Source organism: Anoplophora glabripennis, unplaced genomic scaffold (assembly GCF_000390285.2).
Source record: "Anoplophora glabripennis isolate ALB-LARVAE unplaced genomic scaffold, Agla_2.0 scaffold61, whole genome shotgun sequence".
NCBI lineage: Eukaryota > Metazoa > Arthropoda > Insecta > Coleoptera > Cerambycidae > Anoplophora > Anoplophora glabripennis.
In genome coordinates, this window is record NW_019416237.1 from 212,194 (window position 1) to 238,576 (window position 26,383).

The 26,383-nt window shown below is 31.0% G+C and overlaps 1 protein-coding gene across 1 annotated transcript in view; it reads right to left on the reverse strand.

Moving 5' to 3' along the window:
• LOC108917735 (synaptic vesicle membrane protein VAT-1 homolog-like) overlaps positions 1-26,383 on the reverse strand; it is a 111,318-nt gene that overhangs the window by 66,460 nt on the left and 18,475 nt on the right. The window contains exon 2 of the mRNA XM_018724477.1: positions 5,657-5,786. Coding sequence (XP_018579993.1) covers positions 5,657-5,786 — 130 coding nt within the window. The remainder of the gene's footprint in view (positions 1-5,656; positions 5,787-26,383) is intronic.

Below are 26,383 nucleotides of genomic sequence, written 5' to 3' on the forward strand. Positions count from 1 at the left end.
ATAGAATTATAGAATTCATATATTTAAATTTATAGAACAATATTGATTTTTATAGTAATTAATAAATTTAAATTATATCAATGTGACCGAACATGCGCATTAAAGATAATATCATGTAAGCGAAGTAGCCTCGCAACAAGATATCATTCAAGAAAAGTTCGGTTATGGTACGTCTATCGTCTATAATTAACCAATTGAAGAAAAAAACACTCGATAAACACATCACAGCACAGCATCAAGAAAAACAATAAAAATGCCTAGATTAACAAATGAAGAGAAAATACGCTAATGATGACAGACATATCAACCCTCACCTGCGTATGAGGCTATTCTTTCTGAGCATGCGCATTAAGTTAAATTTTTACACTTGATTAAAATTTAGGAATATCCTTTTATATCGTTTTTTGTAAGTTTCAAGCACATTAGGGTATCTATTTTACGAAAGACGTGTTGGTTGTCCTTAAATACTTCTAAATCCTTGTAAAAATAAATTAATTTGAAATTGTAGATTCGGTCTGTACATCAACTGTGACATATTGTTGCGGGTTTCCTAAATGTGTGACGTCACACTAAAAGAGTCTATTCCGAAGTGGATGTACACGTTGTTAAAAATGAGTAATGATTATAATGCCGTTTATAGTGACATTTTAACTGAAATTATGTAATAAAAGTGTTTAATAAAAATTTTTATTGCATAGACTTATAAAAGCCAATTTTCTGTATTGGAAATGATAAAAAATTGTCGCTTTTGATGATGATTGTAGATAAAAGGTTTGGAGTCTTATATTAAAAAAAATTCTACTATCTGTATTTTGTTAAGTTTATGCAAATATCTTTTCTTCCAAATCGACTGGATTTGACTGAACTTTTAATCTCCACATTAACTTTTAATTTGGTGTAATTTTTATCCAATGTTCCACATCCTGTTTTGTTATTCGACAAAGTATGAGTAGTGTCCATTTTTAGAACACAAAGTTAATTTGAAGTTATTCAGATTTTCTATGTTTTTAAATATGGCACAGTATTTCATACTTGATAATGACTAAATAAATTTTAAAATATTGGTACAAAGTAGAGGAATATCAAACAGTGAAGGAAATGGATTAAAAAAAATGCTGCCTTCGGGACAAGACTTCACAGACAAATGTTGCAAAATCAATCCTTTAAGGGTGTTTAATCCCTTTCTTCGTGAAAGGGTAGGAATCGTTTAATCTTCTTCGTGAAAATACTGTACCCTCGTCAAAGCACACCGTTCGAATAATGGCAATAACCAGGATAATTCCAGTTGTCAATATTACTAGAAAATGCGCACGCACTCCGACGTATCGATTACTGTGAATAAACATAGGCAATTAAATCTCTTCCAAATCTAATTTATATGCGTTCAAAACAGTACATTGATTTAATTAGAGCGATAGCTAATCCTAGTGTCCGCAGTTTGCCGGTGGCAACCATAGATCTAGAATTTATTAGATTTACATTTCAGTCATCAGTTTGCACGCTATGATTTCGTTGTTATGAATTATAACAGTACAGGCGAGATACTGATTGGCAGATAGAACAATGGATTCACTTGTTTACTGGAAATTTCCCCGACCCCGCCTGCATTATATTATAAAAATAATTTTATTTAAATTTAAATGAACTTGACACTGAATAATGAATTCCCAAAAAAGGGGTTTTGAATGAACAATCTAGGAATACTGAAAATTCTTTAAATTTACGACCAGAAGTAGAGGTGTTTTAATATCTCATGAGCCGCGAAATGCGCGAAAGGCGTGGAATATCCCCATAATTCTTCTAATAAGCATGTTGTGAAAACATTGACTCAGAACTAGACCACGTGCATCATTACAAGTAGACATGAACTAAGGCGCTCGGGCATCCATAAAGTCAACTGGCGAACGTTCGTTATATATATTTTTATTGTTTAAATTAAAATAATAAAGAATAGGGCATTTTATTATGATATTTGTAATCGGATCAAAGGCTTGTTTACGCTAGTGCTCGAGAGAGACTGTGAATAATAGGTGTAATGTTTTTAGGACGTAGAATAATTTAGGCGACGGTCGGAATTATGTTTCTGCGCATATGAAGGTCAAAGCTCATAAGATTTTAAAACATCTCTAACGTGCGAGACTCCATCTGCATTTGCATTAAAATATTTTTATTTTACCAATATACTATAAGCCAGTGTTGGCTGGTGTGGAGGAGGGTCTAAATGAATTTAAAATTTAGATTTAAATGTTATATCGAAAAATAATTAAATTAGCCTTACGAAACACATTAAACAGCAACTGTTAAACTTGTAAAGTACAGTCAATTTAAATCGACTTGCAGAAATTCATTTGATAAACACTGAATACGTCGGCTACTCATAGCTCGCCCCTAAGTCTGTAGTGTTTACAGCGGTGGTCATGGTTACTGTAGTACAACAGTGAAAGACAGATTGGGAGTAGTGCATATTTACTATGCAGTTTGGGCTCTGTTTAGTTCGCCCGCAACCAAATAATAGTAATTTACCGGTTTTTTTTTTCTTATTAAACGTAATTTGTTTATGTGACCTGTAAAATTTTGTTACCTACGCATTATTTCTTGTGTTATTTAAAAGATTAAATGAAACTGTAAAGACAGACCAACAGTAAATGAAAAGTTTACGTCGGACAAAGCAAAACAATGGACTTTTTAATTATTGCAATCAATCAATTGTCATGGATTGTAAAATATAATTAGCAACTTTTACCCGAAAAATCTTTCGATCTGGAGAAAATAACTGCAAATTGGCAGCACTATGTGGTTGTGCTCGAGCATACACGTTAAATTTTAGAATGTCCTTTAACGCATTTGGAGTAAAAAAAGTTATTTTCACTCAATTTATTCTTCAAATACAATATTATAGAAAATTATATTTTTGGAACTTTTGAAATGTTTGAGTAAGGTTCATGAAGTTTATAGTTTATGATATTTAAACAAGTTGCACAAGTCGCATAATAATCATAATTTTGTTTGTACAAAGTAACCATAAAATGATGAATAATAATTATTTATTCGAGTGAAAATGGTATTACTTAGAAATGTATCAGCTTTAGTCATGCATTTTTATCGGGAAAGTCTTGCTAATATTACTAACCAGTGAATTACGAATGTTTAATATATCAATATATCAATAATAATTGTTATCAGCAGTGCTACATTCTTACAAATTATTTTTAAAGAAGTATATTTCTTTTATTATCCGTTTTCGAGGGAAGGTTTATACAGGGGATATTTTAAACTGTGATCAAAAAATTCGCTGATATTTCCAAGTATTCAGTTTGCGAAAATTATAAATAAACTCCACGAGTTTCAATTTTTTAATCATCGCCATTTCCTAAATTATTTGTGAATATCTGCCACGTAAATATTTAACAGAATGATTATTCCTAAAATTGACCGCCATCAAATTTGCACCAAAATGGGGAACATTTTTTTAAATCTTTTCTTCCAATATTTAAATAACATTACAGCTAAAATTACATTTTTCGAAAATCGTGGAATTTTTAGCCATATTCAATTTTAATAATATAAAATCTGCAACTATTATTTATTTGGTCAAATTATTATATAACATTACAATATTAATAAAGTTGTGTTTTAACTAAAGCAAAAGCTATTAGACTTTTGGCAATTAATCCCCTTGATTTTTGAAAAAAGTAAATATTAACTTTGGCCGATTAAAATAACTTGAGTGGTTCTACTCGAGATTCTCAAACTATCCTGATATAATTTTTTGTATCCATTTCATTGTCATAGTTAGTTTATTTTTTTTTAACATTTTTGAAGAAGTACCAACTGAGTAGCAGTTTATTTTTAAAGGCAAAGATTTTCATTGTTTTCTAAATAAAATCGAAATGAACAGGAATATTTTTTCTTGGCGGTTATGCTGATAATTATTAAATTTTGCAATACTACTTTCCTTTACAATTCCAAAATTTCCAGATTGGTAGTACCTATAGGTATACCATGTTTATATAAAAACGTATGTTATTTTTTGGTGATTTAAAACAATTTACCTTTATACTAAGCTGAGAAGTTATAGGGGCTTCAAAAGCTAAGTTAGAAACAATTATTGGATAGAGTAGACTTCAATTTTCGAGGAAGAATAAATTTATGCCCGAGAGAAAACGGTGATGATCATTTTGAACAATTTCTATAACTTATCAGTGCAAATTGTATGTTGTTTCTGAAAGTTGTTTGTTTTTCAATTAAATTATTCTTATTCCAACTTTTTTCCTTATCGTCAAAGAAGTTCATCATAGCTAGTTCATAGTTCATTCATAGCCAACTTTTGAATTTTAGATTATTTTAAATAATACAGCTACAATACCTATTATTAGTTATTCGTGTTTTTGTTGAAAACGACAGTTTTCTGAAAACAAACAAGAGTAAGAAAAGGTTAGAATTAAAATCTTCATAAAATAAAGTAATAATTTTTTTAATTCGCCAACGAGTTAAAAAATTATGTCGTTATATTTTTAATGGTGCGTCATCCTTTACCAACATTTTAAAACGCTTCAATTGAACTTTACTTACTGTCGATACTTGATATACTCACACCGTGTAGTCTTTCCGATATCAATTGAAGAACCAAGAGGATGACAGTATGTACCAGGTTCGGTCGCTGACGCAGCACCTCGGCATTGAAATATTTGAAAAATTTGTTCCCATATTTATTTAGCCATACCCATATACAGGTCTGGTCGAACTAAATGTGGAGGTGGTAGCAATGTATACGCCCAGTTGAAGAATACGAGCGCGGCAAAGAAAAACAAACACAGTTGCATTGGGCTACTGGGCAATAAATCTCAGCAGTTGACAAGTGGTTGATAAATTGCCCAACAGTGCAGTGCAGCAATGCGGAATTTGGTGTGATTCAGGTAATTTTAATTTATTATAGGCACCTTCTATTAATCATTGATATTACAATTGCGAAAGGGAGAAATAATATTATTACATGGCATTTTGGAGACCTCTTGAAATGGAACAATACGAAATTTACCATCAATATAATAAAATTGTTTGAGGACATAAATAATTACCAAATTTGGTTTTTCTAAGTTCAAGTGAGATATTGATTTTTTTCGAACCTTGATACCTCACTTTCAAGGCCTATAACTCCTCAGTGATGCAGCTTAGTATAAAGGTACATAAGTTGCGTTAAATCACCATATTTTGGGTTCACCTACATGCCCCTGCTCTATGCGAAACACCCTGTACATGCTAAAAATATAACTGGAGGCATTTTAGGACCACATTGGGTTAGATACATATATTTTTCACCTTGAGGTAGTTAATACAATATTGAACATGACGATGAATTTCTTATTTCTTAGTAGTCCTCATAGATGTTTTTCACTTCATTTAAATTGTTTTTCATGTTTACAGCACAAAAAAATGGCACGTGGCAGTAATTCGATTCGTTTATATGTCCGAGATAAACTTGTTTCTATAAATACCATGCAAATGGCCGTTTAATCAATCATCGAAGAAAAATATTCCTCCCGGACTTGTTAGGGTTCTAAGCGGTGTGTTTACATGTATTTCAGAGTTAATTAGGCCCCCCCCAAATCCGTCTTCCCACACGCTCACAGGCTCAGAAATAATACAATTTACTTACTGCGAATCCCTCTACTCCTTCTCCTATCTGTTCGATCTCCCCCGCGCACTCGAACCCTAGGATGAAGGGGCATTTGGGTGGAGAATCGATGGCCCCCTGCCTCACCATTAGGTCCTGGAAGTTCAGGCCGCTGGAAAAGAAAAATCGTTACTTTTATCTAGCTCCGAATCGGATATGTAAGTTGGAAATGGAAAGAGGGATCAAAAGGAGTTAGTCTTTTGTCTGTCAGGTACAAGATTTTGCTGATTATTGTATATAGAAAGCAATTCTTTCATATATATACGAGTTTAAGATTTATTCTGACCTGATGCTGTGGCATTCGTCGAGTGGGGTGGTTTCAAATATTACCATAAAATGAAATAGTATGGCAAAGAATTTTACTTGTATTTATTTTTGCAAGAAATCATTATTTAAAGCAATTAGAAAAAATGCAGCAACTCGGCATTGAAATATTTGAAAAACTTGTTCCCATATTTATTTAGCCATACCCATATACAGGTCTGGTCGATCTAAACGTCCAGGTGGTAGAAATCTATACGCCCAGTTGAAGAATGGACGTGCGGGCAAACGGTGTTACGCATTGTTGCTCTGCTCGTCATAAATTTCAGTTGTCGACAAGAAGCCTGGCAGTGCAGTGCAGCAATGCGGAATTTGGTATGATTCAAATAATTTTATTTTATTATAGGCACCTTCTATCAATCATTCATATTACAATTGCGAAAGGGAGAAATGAGGGATATTTTGTTTACTAATATTATTGCAACATGGCATTTTGGAGACTTTTGAAACGGAACAAAACGAAATTTACCATCAATATAATAAAATTGTTTGAGGACAAATAATTAAAATATGTTGTTGGTCAATTGAACATATAATAGGAATTTTCTATACATATACAAATTATTATAATTTTTTACCTTTAGCAGACTACTATGAAACTCATTAAATTTTATTGCTCGCCTTTTTTATGTTACAGGTTCAACTGACTATACCATATATTTTTGTACCGCGCAGTCAGAGAAAAAATTAAGAGGGAACATTAGTGATTGTATACAATTCTAGGACAAAGAATCGAATGAAATTAGGTGTTAACTGGGTTAGTTTTCGAAATAAAGTTTTTGTAAAATATCTTAAAATGTTTGATGTAGATTATTAAAATTGACGAAGATAAAAATTCATTGAACTTCTTCACAGTTTTGTCAACCATACATTTTAGAATATTAGGTAATTGTAAGTCAACATTGCCATCATATTGCATGCCATTTTTTTTCACGATGTACTTTTATTTGTTTTTTCTACTTTGATTCCTGTAAATACTTTTATACATGTAATACCAATAAATAAAACAACACCAATGATATACAGGGTGTCCGCAAATTTCACCGACAATGTTTGATTGCATATTCAGGACGATAAATAAAAACGATCTACGAAAGTTAAATAAAAAATTTTTGGTTTTTGACTATCAGGTAATGTCACTATTATCGTATTTCTTTAGGACTCTCATCACTCCACACATGCAAATTATGAAGTGTCCCCAGTATAACAAGACAATTAAATGTATGTAAAACTAATGTTCACAAAACTTTAAAAAAGCATCTTCTTCAACCATTTTTGAAAATGTTATGCCGGGTGTCGCTTATAAACCATCACAAATTATAACTGTTATTTTTGATTCGATATTCAAAAAACAAAAGATTGGCATTAATGGTTCCTGAAATACAACGAACTGACACTCACTGTCGTTTTCTTTTTCTTTTTCAAGGCTACCTTTACGGCAGGTGACTGTCAATTTTTGTATTTAATCCGATAGGGATTTTTTTCTTGAATCTAACGAGGTAATCTGATTTTCTTATGCACTGGATAATTTTTTTTTGTTAATTTCGTAATATTAAAATGTAGAAGTTTAATGACAAAGTTGCAGTAACCTCAAATTAATATTTTTGCATATTGAATTGTCACATATCGTCGGATTCAGAAAAAAAAATCTCTTCATAATAAAGTGAAGAATTGTTTTGTTTCGTTTAAAAAAATTGACAATCACCTGTCAATAACGTAGACATTGATGTCTGTCTTGTCGTATTTTAGAAACCAATATTTTGTTTCTTAAATTCGGACAAAAAATTAAGAAGTTATAGCTTGTATCATTTTTTATGAGACACCCCGTATAAACATAAATTAATATTAATAGCATAATTATCATGTTTTTATTGGACCCTTCAGAAATAGGATCTTTCATTGCAATAACACTGATAATTCTGTCAAGTCTTATTACGCTGTTAAGTTGGCAGTACCAACAACAGCCAATAATAGTGGCTAGTCACTTAAATGTAAATCTACGATGTAACGATATGCAAATAATAAATAATTCACCTTATTGATGAATTATAAGTTGGAATTTGTTTATGGCTATCAGAACATAGAATCAATTATTGTACTTGTTGATACAAAACTAGCTCTAATGTGCAAACTACCACAAACTACAAGTATATCATCCGATGCTATAATTCGAAAATGAAAATATTTTCCACAAATAAAAATAAAAAAAATATGAAATTCATATATTTTACCTAAATTTATTTGAAGGATTGTCAGAAAGACTAGAAAGACACCCTAATGATTTTTTCTTAAAGTTCTGTGGTTTAATTTCAATAATAAAGAAGTGTATTATAATTTGAAACAATTAAATTCCGTTGATTTGAATGATAATTGCAGATAACCATATATTTTCGAAGAAAAAAAGAAAACACGTTTTATACGTCACTTTGGTTAATGCATTGGAAAATACTTAAGTTGTTTATTAAATTCATGCGACTGACAAATATTTTGGAAAGAATGCTATATCTTTTATCGTATATTTCACAACACTGATAATACTGGTATGTCAAACATTCAAATATTAATAATAAAGTAAATCTAGTCAAGTATATTAATAGATTTAAGAGAACGACTATGTGCATCGAGTTGCCGCAAGGTTATAAAATGAGTCCGCTAAGTCAAACTTTAATTTGCCACACTGTATATTACCAAATAATTATCATTCATAAAAATTACATTCATTTTGTGACGTTTCTGAAAAGAAATTTACTGGTGTTACTTAATTTCGAGTATAACAAAGTAATAGCTTTCAATATATTTTGTTAATACGAGCAGAAGATAATAAATTGGTCTTCAGTATTGACAATATGCATAATATTCAAAAGTTTTAACACAATCCGAGAACATTTTTTTTGTTTCTCTTTTCTACAATGTGACTAATCACGATTTTCCATACGTTTTTTTATTTTGGTAAATTTGGCCGTTTCTTTGTACTTTAACTATCTTCGGCTCAACGAGTTTTATTTTTTATAACATCTTTAGCGTCTACATTTTCGTGATATAGATTTTCATTTAAGACTATATCTACGGGCGCGACATATTTGAATAATTAAAACTGTATTTCGATCCTACCAGAAACGTTTTTCTTGTAAAAAAAAGTACGGTCCCTAGGCAATAAACCCATTTACTGCATAATTTCTTAATAAAAGCGAAAGTAAAAACGAGAAGTATCTACATTGTGATAATGAGATAAATAGAAGGCTCCATTCACTTTTTCCCGATAAACAAAATTTAAAGTCAAGTTCATTTCATTGAGAAAAGAAATTATTCATTCAAATGTCCTCGTTCGTTAATTTATTTCGGATCCACTTTTAGGCAGCCTCGCGAAATTCTTAAGCAAATTAACTCCTATATGATAAAAACTATTAATGGTATCTGTCTCAAGTACTTAGTGGTAATAATAGAATGAATCAGTCAACTTTTTAACAAACGTGACGTGACAACAGTGCTAAAAGATCAAACCAGAAATCTAAAAATTGTACGGTGGAAGGTTTGCATATTATTCTGTTGTTTAGACTCGACTAATATTTGGAGTTCCAAGTCGTTATATCGTCCACATTTTATATTTATTCGGGATTAGTTTTCTCCTGTTCACTACACCAAAACGGAAAAGTATTCAAATACATTTTTTTGTGACAATAATGCTAAAGTAGAGTGAAAACAGAATAACAATTTCCTCCCCAGTTCCAAGTCCCGGGCAACTCTAAACTGAGTTAAGAACCTTATTCAATTGTTCAATTTGAAATATTATGCCTTGTCTTTCGCTCTGTGCTTCTATGCCGTTACAACGAAATGCACTTGTTCCCTTACGGCAGATTTACTGAAGGATTCTGCCCACATTTCTTTGGATTTGCTAGTTCGGTGTATCCTACCATGAAATTACTACCCGGACTGCATACGCACAAGACGTTATGCAGTCTGAAACTATATTTTCTATTTCAATGGAAATGTTCTTTTACTTGCAGGGTTGACGTGCCATAAAATAGAAAGAAAAGGATAGAAGATGTAGACATTTACAGTGAAAGTAGAGTTGTTGCAGATATGAGATTTTCGATATTTNATTAAATTCATGCGACTGACAAATATTTTGGAAAGAATGCTATATCTTTTATCGTATATTTCACAACACTGATAATACTGGTATGTCAAACATTCAAATATTAATAATAAAGTAAATCTAGTCAAGTATATTAATAGATTTAAGAGAACGACTATGTGCATCGAGTTGCCGCAAGGTTATAAAATGAGTCCGCTAAGTCAAACTTTAATTTGCCACACTGTATATTACCAAATAATTATCATTCATAAAAATTACATTCATTTTGTGACATTTCTGAAAAGAAATTTACTGGTGTTACTTAATTTCGAGTATAACAAAGTAATAGCTTTCAATATATTTTGTTAATACGAGCAGAAGATAATAAATTGGTCTTCAGTATTGACAATATGCATAATAAAAAAAAGTAACAAAACAACACAACAACATTTTTGTTGTTCCTCTCGACAACAAGATGACTAATCACGATTTTCCATACGATTTTTTATTTTGGTAAATTTGGCCGTTTCTTTGTGGTTTAACGATCTTCAGCTCAACGAAAGTTTTATTTTTTTATAATATCTTTAGCATCTTTTCTTCATTTCATTTTCATGATATATGATTTTCATTTAAGACTATATCTACGGGCGCGACATATTTGAATAATTAAAACTGTATTTCGATCCTACCAGAAACGTTTTTCTTGTAAAAAAAAGTACGGTCCCTAGGCAATAAACCCATTTACTGCATAATTTCTTAATAAAAGCGAAAGTAAAAACGAGAAGTATCTACATTGTGATAATGAGATAAATAGAAGGCTCCATTCACTTTTTCCCGATAAACAAAATTTAAAGTCAAGTTCATTTCATTGAGAAAAGAAATTATTCATTCAAATGTCCTCGTTCGTTAATTTATTTCGGATCCACTTTTAGGCAGCCTCGCGAAATTCTTAAGCAAATTAAATCCTATATGATAAAAACTATTAATGGTATCTGTCTCAAGTACTTAGTGGTAATAATAGAATGAATCAGTCAAATTTTTAACAAACGTGACGTGACAACAGTGCGTCTCCAGCTAAAAGATCAAACCAGAAATCTAAAAATTGTACGGTGGAAGGTTTGCATATTATTCTGTTGTTTAGACTCGACTAATATTTGGAGTTCCAAGTCGTTATATCGTCCACATTTTATATTTATTCGGGATTAGTTTTCTCCTGTTCACTACACCAAAACGGAAAAGTATTCAAATACATTTTTTTGTGACAATAATGCTAAAGTAGAGTGAAAACAGAATAACAATTTCCTCCCCAGTTCCAAGTCCCGGGCAACTCTAAACTGAGTTAAGAACCTTATTCAATTGTTCAATTTGAAATATTATGCCTTGTCTTTCGCTCTGTGCTTCTATGCCGTTACAACGAAATGCACTTGTTCCCTTACGGCAGATTTACTGAAGGATTCTGCCCACATTTCTTTGGATTTGCTAGTTCGGTGTATCCTACCATGAAATTACTACCCGGACTGCATACGCACAAGACGTTATGCAGTCTGAAACTATATTTTCTATTTCAATGGAAATGTTCTTTTACTTGCAGGGTTGACGTGCCATAAAATAGAAAGAAAAGGATAGAAGATGTAGACATTTACAGTGAAAGTAGAGTTGTTGCAGATATGAGATTTTCGATATTTGTGGATACAAATGCGAAGAAGTTGATAATTACGAATGCTATTGCAGAAGAGGATATTGACAAATAATTAAAAATTTGGTACCAAAAATTAATTAAGAACTTTTATTAGTAAAAAATAAAAGTAAAATTAATAGATGGTAGAGGCAGGACGTAATTTTACGTAAAAGTATTTCAGAAGGTGATTGATTCCTTGGGTAATTTTGAAGAAGAAAAATTCGTATTAACCTAACGTAAAAACTTAAGATTTAGTGCGTTAAAGGTTTTAAACAATACAACATTTGCCTGCGTATTTTTTAGATCAAGTAATAGCGGAGATTTTGAATATAATGTAAAATATTAGTTGTACTTAGTGCATTTGATTCCCAGTAATATTTCAAAGAAGAAAAGGTCTTTTCTATTTTATTTGGAAAACGACCCATTTTCAAGTTACCATTTTTTTTTTAAATCTAAAATAAGCTTTGTGACATTTAAATAAATGCAAAAAGTCTAAGTAGTCTAGAGTAGTTCTAATTTTACAGAAAAAATCATACATTTTATATATACAATTTTAAATATGTCATCTCGGTTTTGATCAAATCATCAAAAACAATAGAAGCTTTAGGAGTAACACAAAATTCACAAAAATTGGGTTAAAAAATATTTTTCTTAAACTTTTGGTAACGACATTGTATTGACGTATTTATAATAACAACAAATTTATACATATTTTTTTTAAACGAATAGTTTCACAGTTATTACCGCTTTATTACTTTTCGGAAAATGGAAGAGATCTTTTTTTCAATAAAATCCAACATTTCTAAAATTCTGAGTACATCTGTGTTTCTTAGTGACAGAGACTCCTAGTGATTCAGTTATCTTTTACCTTTACTAACAGCTTGACCAAACTAAACTCATTCGCGAAATGCGCAGATCAAGAAGAGAGTCCGCATTATAAGTAACAAAGAAAGAAGACGTTAATAGTGGGGTGTACCTAGTAAGTAGCTATGCTGTAGTTAAGACTAGGACAGGTTTCATGAGACTAGAAATATTTTCGTATTTTTCAAAAACGTTAACATTCTGTTTGTCGAACACTAAACCGTTTATAAAATTGGTCGATGAAAACTTTTCTCCTTAAAAGATTATCTCCGAAATATTTTTACGTCATCTACTTCAGCTACATGTATAATTGGTTCGTTATAAATGAAAGAAGTTAGCACAACTATTCAATTATTTTGAAAAATGTATTACTTTTATTTAAATAAACTTTAATCGACTGAAATTGTATACAATGGGGTCATTCAGTAAATTTTCAAAAATTTTCTTATTTTGTATACACAAAGTATTGGTCATAACTAAGCGATCGTGAAAATTTCAACTCAATCCGTTGAGCGGTTTTCAAACTATATGATTTTTAAAATGCGAATATTTGTCTCAGCCGTGGCAATGCAATGACGTCACCGCATGGGACGGTCAGCCAGCTTGGCGCTACTTCCAGATGAGTTTCTGCATCTACAGAATGTTTTAGCGTTTGCGCATATTAAAATATGAGAGCAAATTTCGTAAAAGCAGATTCTTCTAATTTGCTAGAAGTAGGTTTGTTGATGGTTATGGATTTTTTAATAAAAACCCCGACTTTATCGCTGCTGAGATGAGAGGAGTGAAAATGCAAAGGTTACGTTTCAATAACGCGGAAAGCTTCTTTAAAGTACGTTTGTATCGAAAGTTTTGATGTTTTTGTACAATAAGAACAGTAAATAACAATGAGGATTTTGGGTTTAATTGGACGAAATCGTTTCTGTCACAGGTTTCAAAGATTTATCTAATCAAATACAATATTCTTGTTACTATTTTTATTCCCATGGAAACTACATAAAATCTGCCTAATATCTTATAAATATATTAAAAATATAATATTATTATGTATTACTTAGTATTTGTATAATATCTACAAAAATAAAAGATATTAAAAAAAACAAATCAAACGAAACAAAAGACTCGTAGACTATTGATTTTAGATTCGCGCGACATAATTACGGGGACATTATTATCTTCTTAGGCGTCTTCACACTACTGCTCTCAGACTGGGGAACAATACAATATTTGTATTTTTTTTTCTGTTCTGTCTTCCATATTGCTAACAAAATTCGATATCTTAACGTACTCAATCGAAACTTAACAGGCAACTAAAACCCGACTACCCGACTGTCTGACAAAACACGCAAGCATCGGTTTCCCATGCAGTGACGTCACACCTGTCGGTTCAACGGATACTCAGCACGCCAGTTTATGATTTTTTTTGGATGGCTACGTATATAAAATTCTAAATTTTTGCAGAGAACCTTAAAATTGCAATATCTTTCTGCTAAGCAAATAAAAAAAAATTGCTGAATGAGCTCATTATATTAACCAGTAATGGAAGATGCCATCAGTGGGAACACTAGAATTTCGACACCACTGAATATTTTGGAACTATTCCAAAGAAAAATTTTTTAAATTTGATTCAAAAACCGTCATTTTCGCTTTGCGCAAAGTTGAACAAATAAAAAATAATGATAAAAATAATAATTTCGCAGATAAAAATTGGATATTTTTAGTCGAAAATGTAATTTTAGATGCGGTGCTGGAGTTTGGAGTGGAAAAATTTAGTGGCGTAGGAATTTGTCTTTTATAGCTGTTTCAGATTTATACAATTGCGATATAAGCTTATTTTCAACAATAAAAATGTAACTCGAATAAAACGGATGAGATTTTTATTTGAAATATAATTAGGGATCAAATGCACAAATATAATTGCATACAAATTGAGTAAATGTATACTTTTAAATCTAGATAAGTTATTAATCTGCATGTTTGTTAAACACTTTGCAGGGTTTTCGACAAAACATCAGAAAAAAATTAACATCTTGTATCTAGAAAACTAAGTCGTTTAGGACATAAAATGATCGTACTTGCGGACCATCCGGTATACTCTAATTTATTCTGCCTCTAATTTACCTATTTATTTGTTTTTCTACTAAAATACTATCAATAATTGGTATAATTTCGGTTTAATTGCTGTTGTATTTTCGTTATACTTAATTGTAGCTTCAACTATCCACTTTTACTGTAATTTTGCAATAAAATTACATCTTTTTCGATACGCAAAGTTTGTAAAGCTCATAATCTACTACTTTACATGTGAAATTTCTATGTTTTTCTGATAAAACTACCTTAATTATCGATTTAATTTCAGTGTTATCGCTGTAATATTTTCTTTGTGATGTGATTGTTTCCTGTGTACTTTTATTACACGTGTTTATGTAATGGAAATACGAAGCTGCTTTTAATTTTGAATTTTTGGCATAATATCGAGAGTTTTATGATGTTTCAAAATTCTAAAATGATTTTTTCCGGCTATTTTTGCTAGAAGTTGAACCAAGTGTAAAGGTGTAAAACACGCGGTAGCTTCTTTTCGGCAACTTCTTTTTTTTATAAAACCCAACTGGCCAATCAAATGATTTTTTCCCGGTTATTTCTGCGAGTAGTTGAACCAATTTTAGTTCTTAAGCTTCTATTGCAATCTGTTTCAACATTTTTGCGTCTTTGTTCATTCATTCAAATAAAACTGTAATGTCATCAAAACGAGAAGTTGAACCAAATTCAATTTTTGAACTTCTATTACCGTGTCTGTTTTCAATGTTTTTGTGTCTTTTTGTATTATAATAATTATTACTTGTGGTTACAGTGGAATGCATAACATAACTAGGTTATGTATTGCTGCTGCGCATGAGCACAGCTGGAAAAATGTCGATAAGCTATAATACTATAAAATTTATTTGTCACAAACGCTGTTAACAGATTGTTAATTTGTGGAAGTGTTAGAATCGACTTTGACAATTTATTTTGCATAAAAGAATGTAGTTTTATAAAAACCGTTATTGTTATTCAACATACGATTTATTTATTATTTTTCATCTAGAAAAACACATCTCCAGTTGGTTCCATATTTTTTTAATGTAGATCAAATGAGGAGCAGCTATGCAAAAGCCGATAAATCCGTTTTAAAACTTTTTTTAGTTAGGCAGGGAAATCGCTTCTTAATAATTCAATCTGCGGCTTGGTTACATCTAGATTGAACAAACAACGTTAAATTCAAGAAGAAACAACATATTAAAATAAGCGACTAACCAAAAGCAAATAAATCTATATTTCGACCAAGCAAAGAGCGTTAAGTCCATGTATACTGAATTTAACAGATTTCTTTAAAAATTTTTCTTTTGTTTAATTTCTTCGAGTTTCATAGTTTATCGCGAGATGGTGCAATTTTCATATACATGCAGTACGTAAATATGAGACTGTAATAAAACAAGACTTGTCTTGGTACAAAAATATTATATTTGAGATGGCCTACGAAGAATAACAGGAAGAAGTTATATATGATTATTTAGAAGACGATGTTGAGTTGCACATTTAGATTTTCATAATTTTTTATTTCGTTTTGTATTAAAATTTTTGTACTTTCAACCATATGTGGTATAATTCAAATAAAAATGTATGGTAGGTATATTGTGTTGTACTTTTCCATAAAATAAGTAGAGATTAAGCAGAAGTCGGTATATCCTAAATCTGATTTAGCAAAAACCGATAAATCCTTTTCAATTGAGCAGAAGTCTATATATCCACATAATAATTGAACAAAAGACAATAAATCCAATTTAAAAAGTGGAATAAAATTTATATTTAATAAAATTGAACAGTAAGCAATATATATTTTAAAACCATGATTAAACTTACAAAACCAGTGCATAAAGTTTAAGATTACAGTGAATAATGCTCTAGTTACAATTTTTTTCCTGTAATAGGATCATATTTGATGCAAAGTAATAAATCATTGTCTTGTCAAGGGATCCAGTGCCATACGCTTTTAAGGGTTTTAGAAATTGAATAATTTCTTTATACATTATGAAGCGACGAGCGGATCAGTTCACGTCTGGCACCCTTGTTCCTACAAAAATTCCTTTATTCTCATAAACTATTTATTTTAAATGTAATTTATTATAAAACCAATTTGTTTTTTAATTTCCACATATGTACTACATTTTACCTCTGTACGCGCCACTGTTGTTTACTTGTTTTTTGGAGGCGTTCTCTGATTTACGATCAAGCTCGCCAGGTTACTATTTGACGTATAACCGACCACTTCGTACACTCGATGCACCTGGGCGACTACAGCTACTACCAGAACACAGTGCGTATGCAGCGGTATTTCAGATTTAACATTGAATTTCATTTTAAATTTGAAATAGTTCGTCTTATGCCTCTTAAAAATGATGACACGATTTTCTTTTGATAAAAGACCGACAATTTTTTGCTCTACTTTGCATCGAATACGATCCTACTATAGTTATCTCAAAACCACATATTATGGATTTATCGGCTTTCCATTTTACTCAATCACAATCATATCATATATTACAATTGTATTAGGATAACTCGGAAAATCAACCGTGCCATGTCATAAATGAAGGCATTTACCTATAAGACATTCAAAACTGTACCCGAAGTCTTTTTGTTGTAGTTTAACAAGCTGTTTACCAACGCATATCTCGCTTGTAAAAACAGCAATTTGAACTTAAATAATAAACACCAGCGACATAACACAGTGGCTTATTGAAAGCAAACATTTCCTGTTAGTAAATACACTTGTCAGGAGAAGAGAGATAACAGCTTCTCAGGGCAAAGGAGGGAAGGAATTGAACAAGACGCGGTGCTCATTTGAAATATTTAAATATCCTTTGGAGATTAACGGGGGAGTTTATTAGTCTGCCGAAAAGGAGAATTTCGCGTTCTAATTTATAACTGTCGCTATTTGAGGCACTTTTAATTTAGGGCTTTATTTAAAACATAAATTCTTATTTTCCTGGAAATACCCAGGACTCTCAGTAATAATTCAGAACAATTACAACTTCTAAACAGCTACTGTAAATCTCAGGAATTAGAGATCTCACTGTTTCTTAAGGTTTAACTGATTTGGAATTGACAAATAAATATTCATAAAAAAATTAATATGTATAAGCTTATTAATATGAAGAAAATCCTCAAACAAAATTATGACTAGTTTGGATACTAAGAGACGAGATATTAATAAAATAATTTTTCACGATTTAGTATGAAGTCTTATGAGAATGCACATTTTTTTGGTCTTCCACTTAGAATGCGCAACAATTGATGAACAGTTTCCACAGCAACTTGTATAAATAGGAAACCGATATCTAAGGAACCGTATGACAGCTTGTAGAAATCGATTAGGTACTTGTAAGATACATAATTTATAATAATTCTCCTTCAAACTGACGTCGTTGACTAACTTAACCTCCATATGCGTGATAGCGGCAACGCCGCGGTCTCGACGTAGTGTATTATTTGAAATTCGCAGGTGTCCAAACAAACAGAATGATCGAACGGGAGCGAGCGAACGCCGAGCCGAGCCGAGCGCGCCAGCCAAGTGCAACGTTGCCAAATCTAAATGCTTACTACTTTAGTCACTAGCGAATCTACAGAAACTTTCATTTGACTTTAGATGTACCTCCGTACCCGATAAACCTCCTTAAGATACTTTAATGAAATTTGACAAAAGGGAGTTTTTGAGAGAACTAAATATCAATATAAGCTTTTTTAGTCATAAGAGAGGGGTCACAAAACATGTGTTGGCAATTAAACTTCGGCAAATAAAATAATATTAAAACAATAAGATCAAGATTACATTAGAACACAACATTTTGTTTCATCGGCTGTGATTGAAGTAATTTTTCACGAGATTGTATTCAACCAATCAGCGATCGCATTATCTCGAGCGTAGGCGTAACGGTTTGTCATTGTTCATTATAAACGAATGCAATGTTGGTTGTCTATGCTCGGCGGTTACGCGGCTTGTAAACATTTATGAAGGCTTTGTACATTTGCTGTACATCGTTAAAATACGTACCTCCCGAGAAAAACGAGTTGTAAGTTTCTATTGCAGTTACAGTTATTAACAACGAGTATTTGACGGTATTCAAACCTGATTAAACTTCATTTTTTGCAAAATTTGTAACTAAATGATATATTTTCTGAAGTTTCGATCAACTTTTCTCTACTAATATATGCCCTCCGTAGTACGGCTAAGTTAAATTTACAAAAACCGTAATTTTTTAAAGAAGCATTTTAGTAATGAGGAATAAGTTAGGTAGTGATTTTGGATCTGAAGAAGCTTTCGTTAAATTTTTTACACTTAATTATGACAAACCCTCAAAATTTAACTTAAAAAAGTTAATTTGACTTTAAAATTAAAATCGTGCAGTAAAGAATTGACAACAGTAAAAAAATATATCAATTTTATTGCCAATGGTATATTACGAGTAATATGAGAGTATTACAGCACAAAACTACTTTTTGAGATTAAGTTATTATCGTACATCTGATTTGCGGTGAACCTCAAAAATGCAAATATTTTATTTCAGCAGACGAGCATCTGCGTCTGAATAAAAAATATGCTCTGGTAAACCGAAAATTCTTTTAATCTTATGATTCTTACAAAAGGAAAATGTGTCTTGAACGTAATATATCACTTAATTGCTATATACAGGGCGTACAGATTTCGTGAATAGATAAAATTCCTAATAAATCCAATTGATATACCCTGCTAAACAATAGAATTGGATAAATACTTGGATAAATAAATTACAAAGTTATATAAAATAAAATATATAAATGTACAGGGTATCCCAGAATATATGGTCAATCTTTCGGATTTATACAGGGGATGTTAAAACAACATGAAAATCGATTTTTTTAAATAACTTTTAAAATACTTTTTTCCCGAAATCAGTTCATTTGATTGATATCAACCAAGAGTGGCTTTTTATGTTAAGGTTCAAGCTACTTAAAAATATTATATTTTGTGCCTTTATCGTAAAGTGTACAAAAAAAATTGACATTAGTATGCTACAGCTAATCCATCCCTGGCCAATAAGCCAAAATGTTCTCATGGGTCAATTTTTAAGGAGTCTTATTTGTTGTCAATCGTATTAAAAAATAATTAAATTACACAAAGCATTTTAAAAGCTATTAAAAAAAACGATTTTCAGGGGCGTCCTTTAGGGGTCTGTATCTCCGTAGAGGGGGTCCTCTAGCGAAAATTTTTATAGAGATTTGTTATGTTATTTTAACGTCCCCTATATAAATTCGAGAGATTGCCCACATATTTTGGACTTGTAAAAAAAACATGACCTCAGATACTCGTTTCTGACGTTGTGAAAATTTATATAACTTCTAATCATCTACTATACTATTCCAGTCAGTTTTTTTTAATTTAATAAAGCACAACATATTAAAAATAATCCGACTATATCAAGAAATAAATAATCTCATTGAAATGTGCTAAGAATTCTTAATCAGATTTGGCACTTTGCCAGACTGATACCTTAAGAATAATAATCACATCTTCAGAGCCGCAAGAATTATGTGAATCCATTTCTTTTTTATTTTGCAATTGGTGGTACAGTAATTTTGGACTCCAAATCATAGAGCTACCTGGTAGGATCGTTTATATAATTGTAACTGTTTCGTCATAACTACATGAAAATTCGTTAAAATAATAATATTAATATTATTAGAATAATATTAAACAAATGGTAACGTCAGTATTGGACGTTTCAGAATTAGACTTAACCTTTTGTTAACATTTACAATGACAATTACGTCTTATTTTATTACATTAAGTTGGCAGTTCCAACAACATTCAATAGCTGCTAGCTGTTAAGTACAAGTCTACAATGCTATAGAATATTAATGAAAAATGTACCTTTAAATACATTTTTTAAATTATTTGATTATTGCTACATTTTCATTTATATATACATATAGATACACATATGAATTAAAGGTTGTGTTATAAGATTGAGGTTATGTATATTAACTTCCCCGCCAACTTGGTGTCAATATTTTCATTATCAGGTTTTCGATGGACCAAATTTTCATGAATTTATTTCATTTAATATAAAAAATTGTAATATGTGTAAATATTTTAATAAATCTTTTTGTAAAAAAAATTAAACATGAAAGAAAGAAAACGATCCTTTTACTCTATTGTTAATTTGGCGTGTGAAAAAATACCCAGGAGACGGTCCTGTTCCTATTGTCGTGGAAATTACTTAAAATGCGTCAAATGGCGCCACGAAGGCAGGAAGTTCTGTACCCCTCGCGATACTGACCAGCAGGAAGGGTAAAAATAGAAAAAGGCAACGACCATATCATTACACGGTAGAACGAGGAAGGGAAATTTATATTTCATGGACTGTTCCAAGAACGGAGCGAAAAGGAAAATTCGAGGCTAATTTAATAATGGCCGTTTCTCCTCCTTAGTGTTTATTATTCACAAACTTTTGAGTTTAATTCAAATGTGAAACAATACCGTTAAGTTGCTAGGGTGGCAAAGTTTACGAACTCGGTTGAAAATTTGTTCGTTTTATTCTTTATGTTGGAGTCATTAAGGTGGCTAGCAGGTATATTCGTTAAAATTAGTTTGAATATTTAATATCAGGTATATAATAATTAGCTTTATTATAGAAGCTTATACTTCAAATGAAACCAATATATTGTTTTGTATTTTAAAAAATAACCATTTATGAAGGCTATGTGGTAGTAGATACATTTTTATTGCTGATTTTCATTTAAAATATTTTTGCAAAATGTATAGCAAAACCTCCATCAGTGACATTACTTGTGAAAGAATATGAGAGATGTGATTGGGTTTGATTTGTCATAACATTTTGAGGCCATTTCTAATTTCGACCGTTTGGAGCCAGATGATCTACTACATCTACATTTGAAATTTTCATCTGAAGCTTATACGCCGTGTCCACGTAGTGCGCGTAAGTCCAATATCTAGGTTAATAAAAGATATAATTTAATTTTCTTCTACAGAGTTGCTTACTTTCCCGAGCTGCACAAAATGAAAATATATTTGCATATACAGGGTGTTCAGTTTTTCCTGGGCAGGTACCAACTTAATTTTTTTAAATGGAAACCTATATTTTTTATGGCATTATCGAATTCTACGTGAAAAATTAACGGGATTTTGTGTTATGATCCCTATTAAAATATTGATAGTTTTCGAGATAATCGACTTTTCATTTTTTTGTTCTTACGTTTCGTTACTTCTAGTGGTTGACATAATTATGATTGTATGACAGTTAGAAATTTTTTTTTTCAGGAACTGTAGAGTGAAGATGGCTCTTTTAAAAAACGTATCAAAAGTTGACCTGCGATATACAGGGGGCAAAAAAATCGTGCCAAACCTGATAATTTAAAATTTGAAATATCTCGACTTTTTCAAATAGAACACCCTGTGTTTTATGATTTCATTAGATGCCTTTCTGTAGAACCTACAATTTTTTAATAGCTTTCCTATACCTTAGTTGCGTAGTTTTTGCAAAAAAAACAAACATTTTTATGGAAAATACCAGATTTGCGCCCGTTCCTTTGTCGGGAAAAATATTGTAAGGGTATTTATTTTAAGTTAGCTTGCGACTATGAGTTCTTTTTTCAAAATTCTATTCATCCAAATTTTTTAATCTCCAATTTCACTAATAACTTTCCTAACTACGGTAACAGCCTTGATTTTCAATATGATACAGATGAAACTTCTTCGATATTTTATTTGTCAAGCTTTTCAAAACTCCAAGGTTACTACTAATTTCCTGGCACTAATATTTGGATTTTCAACAACAGACGCCACAACTTTAAACTAAATATTATCGTTGTTACTTTCATGTCTCCTGGTAGTAGCCTCATAATTCGCATTTGCTGTTCATTCAAACCTTTCCTTCACAATTTCAAAAGAGTGGGAATCTGTAAATTTGTAAATACGTGCTGCTAGCAAACATTTCCCATATTTTGCCAATTCTTAATCACTTGTAGCGATTTTGTTTTTTTTTTTGGTTTTATTAACAAATAGATGGTAACTTTCCATAAAGACTTATTTATGAAACTCAAATATCTAAATTTTTCAGTTAGGTATTAATTTTTATTTTAAATAGTGTAGCTAGACAACTAATAAATTTAATAAAAATAAATACCCTTACAACATTTTTCCCGACAAAGGAACGGGCGCAAATCCGATATTTTACATAAAAATGTTTTTTTTTTGCAAAAACTACACAACTTACGTATAGGGAAAGCTATTAAAAAAATGTATGGTCTACAGAAAGGCATCTAATGAAATCATAAAATACAGGGTGTTCTATTTGAAAAAGTCGAGATTTTTTCAAATTTTAAATTATCAGGTTTGGCACGATTTTTTTTTGCCCTTTGTATATCACAGGTCAACTTTTGATACGTTTATTGAAAGAGCCATCTTCACACTACAGTTCCTGAAAAAAAAAAATAAATTCTAGCCGTCAAACAATCATAATTATGTCAACTACTAGAAGTGACGAAACATAAGAAAAAAAATGAAAAGTCGATTATCTCGAAAATTATCAATATTTTAATAGGGATCATAACACAAAGTCGCGTTAATTTTTCACGTAGAATTCGATAATGCCATGAAAAATATAGGTTTCCATTAAAAAAAATTAAGTTGGTGCCTGCCCAGGAAAAACTGAACACCCTGTATATGCAAATATATTTTCATTTTGTGCAGTTCGGAAAAGTAGGCAACTCTGTAGAAAAAAAATTAAGTTATATCTTTTATTAACCTAGATATTGGACTTACGCGCACTAGGTGGACACAGTGTATAGGGGCTAAAAAGACAACTCGAAGACAAGCTAGTATATAATTTTCTTAAAATAAAGCATCCCCATCCAAGTTGTACTTATGAAAACACACATACCTGTCACTGAAACCATTAAATAAAATTTCAAACATCCAAAAAAATATATTGACTACTTTTGTTTCTAGATATGACTAGATCTTAGATTAATACGAAATTGAGCCGCGATTATTTATTAATGCATTTATTTTGTATTTCTCAACACATATATTTTGTTTTTTCTTAATTTTACTTTCTTTTTATGCCACCATTTTGATAAGGCCACTGCAGATATTGTTTATTTTTTAAATGATTTTGGAATATTTCATATATTTCTAATTTTTCGAATTCACTATATCCACACTTATTTGTCACTATCACTAACTGATTTTTCTTAGCCATTAAATAAATATTAGAATTCTGATCCCAATATTCACATGGCTGTCGATATTTAGGACGAAGTAAATGTTCTATTTAAATTTCAATATCATAAACAGAAAATACTAAGTTGTGTAGATAAATATTGTAATTAGGTGACTAATCACGTTACTAGAAGTTACTTATATCACCACAGACATGGGTCCGAATTCTATGAGTTCTGACACGCTACATACTGTTCACTATGATGATTAAGTACTACAGCTTGGAAAATTACAGTCTAATAAACAAATATTTAATGTATACTAGAATTTCCACTAAATTTTTCATATATTTCTTATTTTAGGTACAAATTTCAATACTTCGTCGACAATTGGAACATGGTAAATATTTGGAACATTTACCTTATTAAGTTAATTTTAATTTAATTTTATAAATGTTAATTTGTCCAATAGCTGGTTAAAGAAGCTTACTTCGTGGCATTTTCTTCGCCACAATTGTTTACCATGTGGATAATTACAAACAAAATTGCAAGGAAGCAACAAAATTACATTTTTAAAAGGGAAGATATCAAAGAACTTTTATGAACATCAATTATTAATCCACAACTCTCTGCCTTTTACACAAAAAAGACAAATAAGTACAAAATTGTTTGTCAGAGCAGAATAATTTCTATCCGATGCCCCACACTCAAAATCAACGAAGGCGAACTTCATGAAAAGCGAAAGTATAAGCAAATAAGAATCTGTGTAGCTGCTCAGTCAGGAACATGTAAAAGAAAGTTACCCGCATTTTTTCCGAGCATTTCCTTATCTCCCTTTGTGTCACACGAAATGCCAGCAGATCCCTTATAATGCCCCAAGAAATCTTTTTACTTATAGGAGTGGATAAGAGGCTGCCGTTTAATTTCAAAGGGGCTTTATGGCACGCTTGATAAAAATAATTATTTTCCTCGCGCTTTCCATCCACATTTTCATTACGTCTTTCATTATTAGCTTTTGTACTTTGGGTCTACTTCAGAGGTGTTAAATTAAATAAAATTACGGTTTGGACAGATAAAAATATCTATATCTCTAATTCTAAAAATCAGACTAGTAGAAGTCGAACGAAGTTCGGTAGGACGCATTTTACGCCCAGAATACTTAACGCTGGAAAGCCTTAATCATCATTCAGACGGCTTCAAATGCATACGTACATATGACTGTTTTAATACTCATACATTATCCACGTATTACTCAAATAATAATCAATATTTCTCAAGCTCTCGAACTTGTACATCAAATTACTCCTATGGTTTTTCTTCGGTAAAAAGTCACTTAAATGCAGAAATTATTTAGCTCGGCTATCTTGCTTCATGATGTACTGGTATTTATACATAGTGATGTTATATTTATCGGAAATAAGTACTGAAAATTTAAAATATTATGTAATAATGTCAACATATCACGTACGTCATTTTTCATAGGTCTCGGAATAGGTTATGTTTTATTTCAGGTAATTAATTATTGATGACTATAATTCCTTCTGAAATGCAGACAATATCGGCTGTTTCAAGTCCATCTTTAGTCCAGTCAATGACCATTTTCCCGTACAATTTTGCCAAACTGCACCATTTTCATAAAAATTTGGATTTAGGTTCTAGTTACCCTCTACTTCAAAGTTGACGCCACCATATATTGACTAATTCAAGCAACTTTTGTTCTATAAAGTTATTTCTGAAACTTAATACTTTTCGACTTATTCGCGAGTGAAAGTGTAAATTTTTTAACCAAAAAAAAAAAACACCTTTTCAGACGGTTTTTCGCGAATAACTCAAAAAGTATTTTATCAAAACATCATTCTTATTAAAAAATGTAGCTTATAAAAAAACAAAAAGAATGTTGTGTTTATGGTGTCTGTAGACCCAATACAAGCGGAGTAATAGTTTGTTGAAGGTTGGTTCTTATTCGTCAAACGCCAAAATTGAAAGTTTGAACGTGAAATAACCAAAAACCAATGCATTTTCAGGGAAAACTCATAGAACCTTTTTTAAAGTGCTTGAAAAAAACCTTTATTTTTATTTTTTGTCTCTAGCATCAAACCTAAGCGAGTTATGACGAAAATAAAGTTGGTCCGTATTTTTCTCGGCGACAAAAAACGTAAAAATCACCCTAATTGAAAATAATCGTTACCACTTTACAAATTACTTTATTTATGTACTTGTAATATGCTCTAGAAGTTTGACCGGTTTAAAGTGCTTAGTTTTAAAAAAAGTTGAGCTTGAAGTGAAAAGAGAATTTTTGTATTTTTGGAAAAAATGTCTTCTTCAAAATAACTAAAAAACTATTAATGATACGCAAAATTTTGTAGAGTACAAAATTGTAGGTTTTGCTTTTTTGAAAATTTTGTTTTTTTTCTGTGGGATAAAAATTAAGTAAGATATGGCCCTTTAAAGTTCGCATATGTTCGTAAATAGCAACTTGATCAAGCCCTTTCAGCTCAAACCCTTACAAAAATAAGGG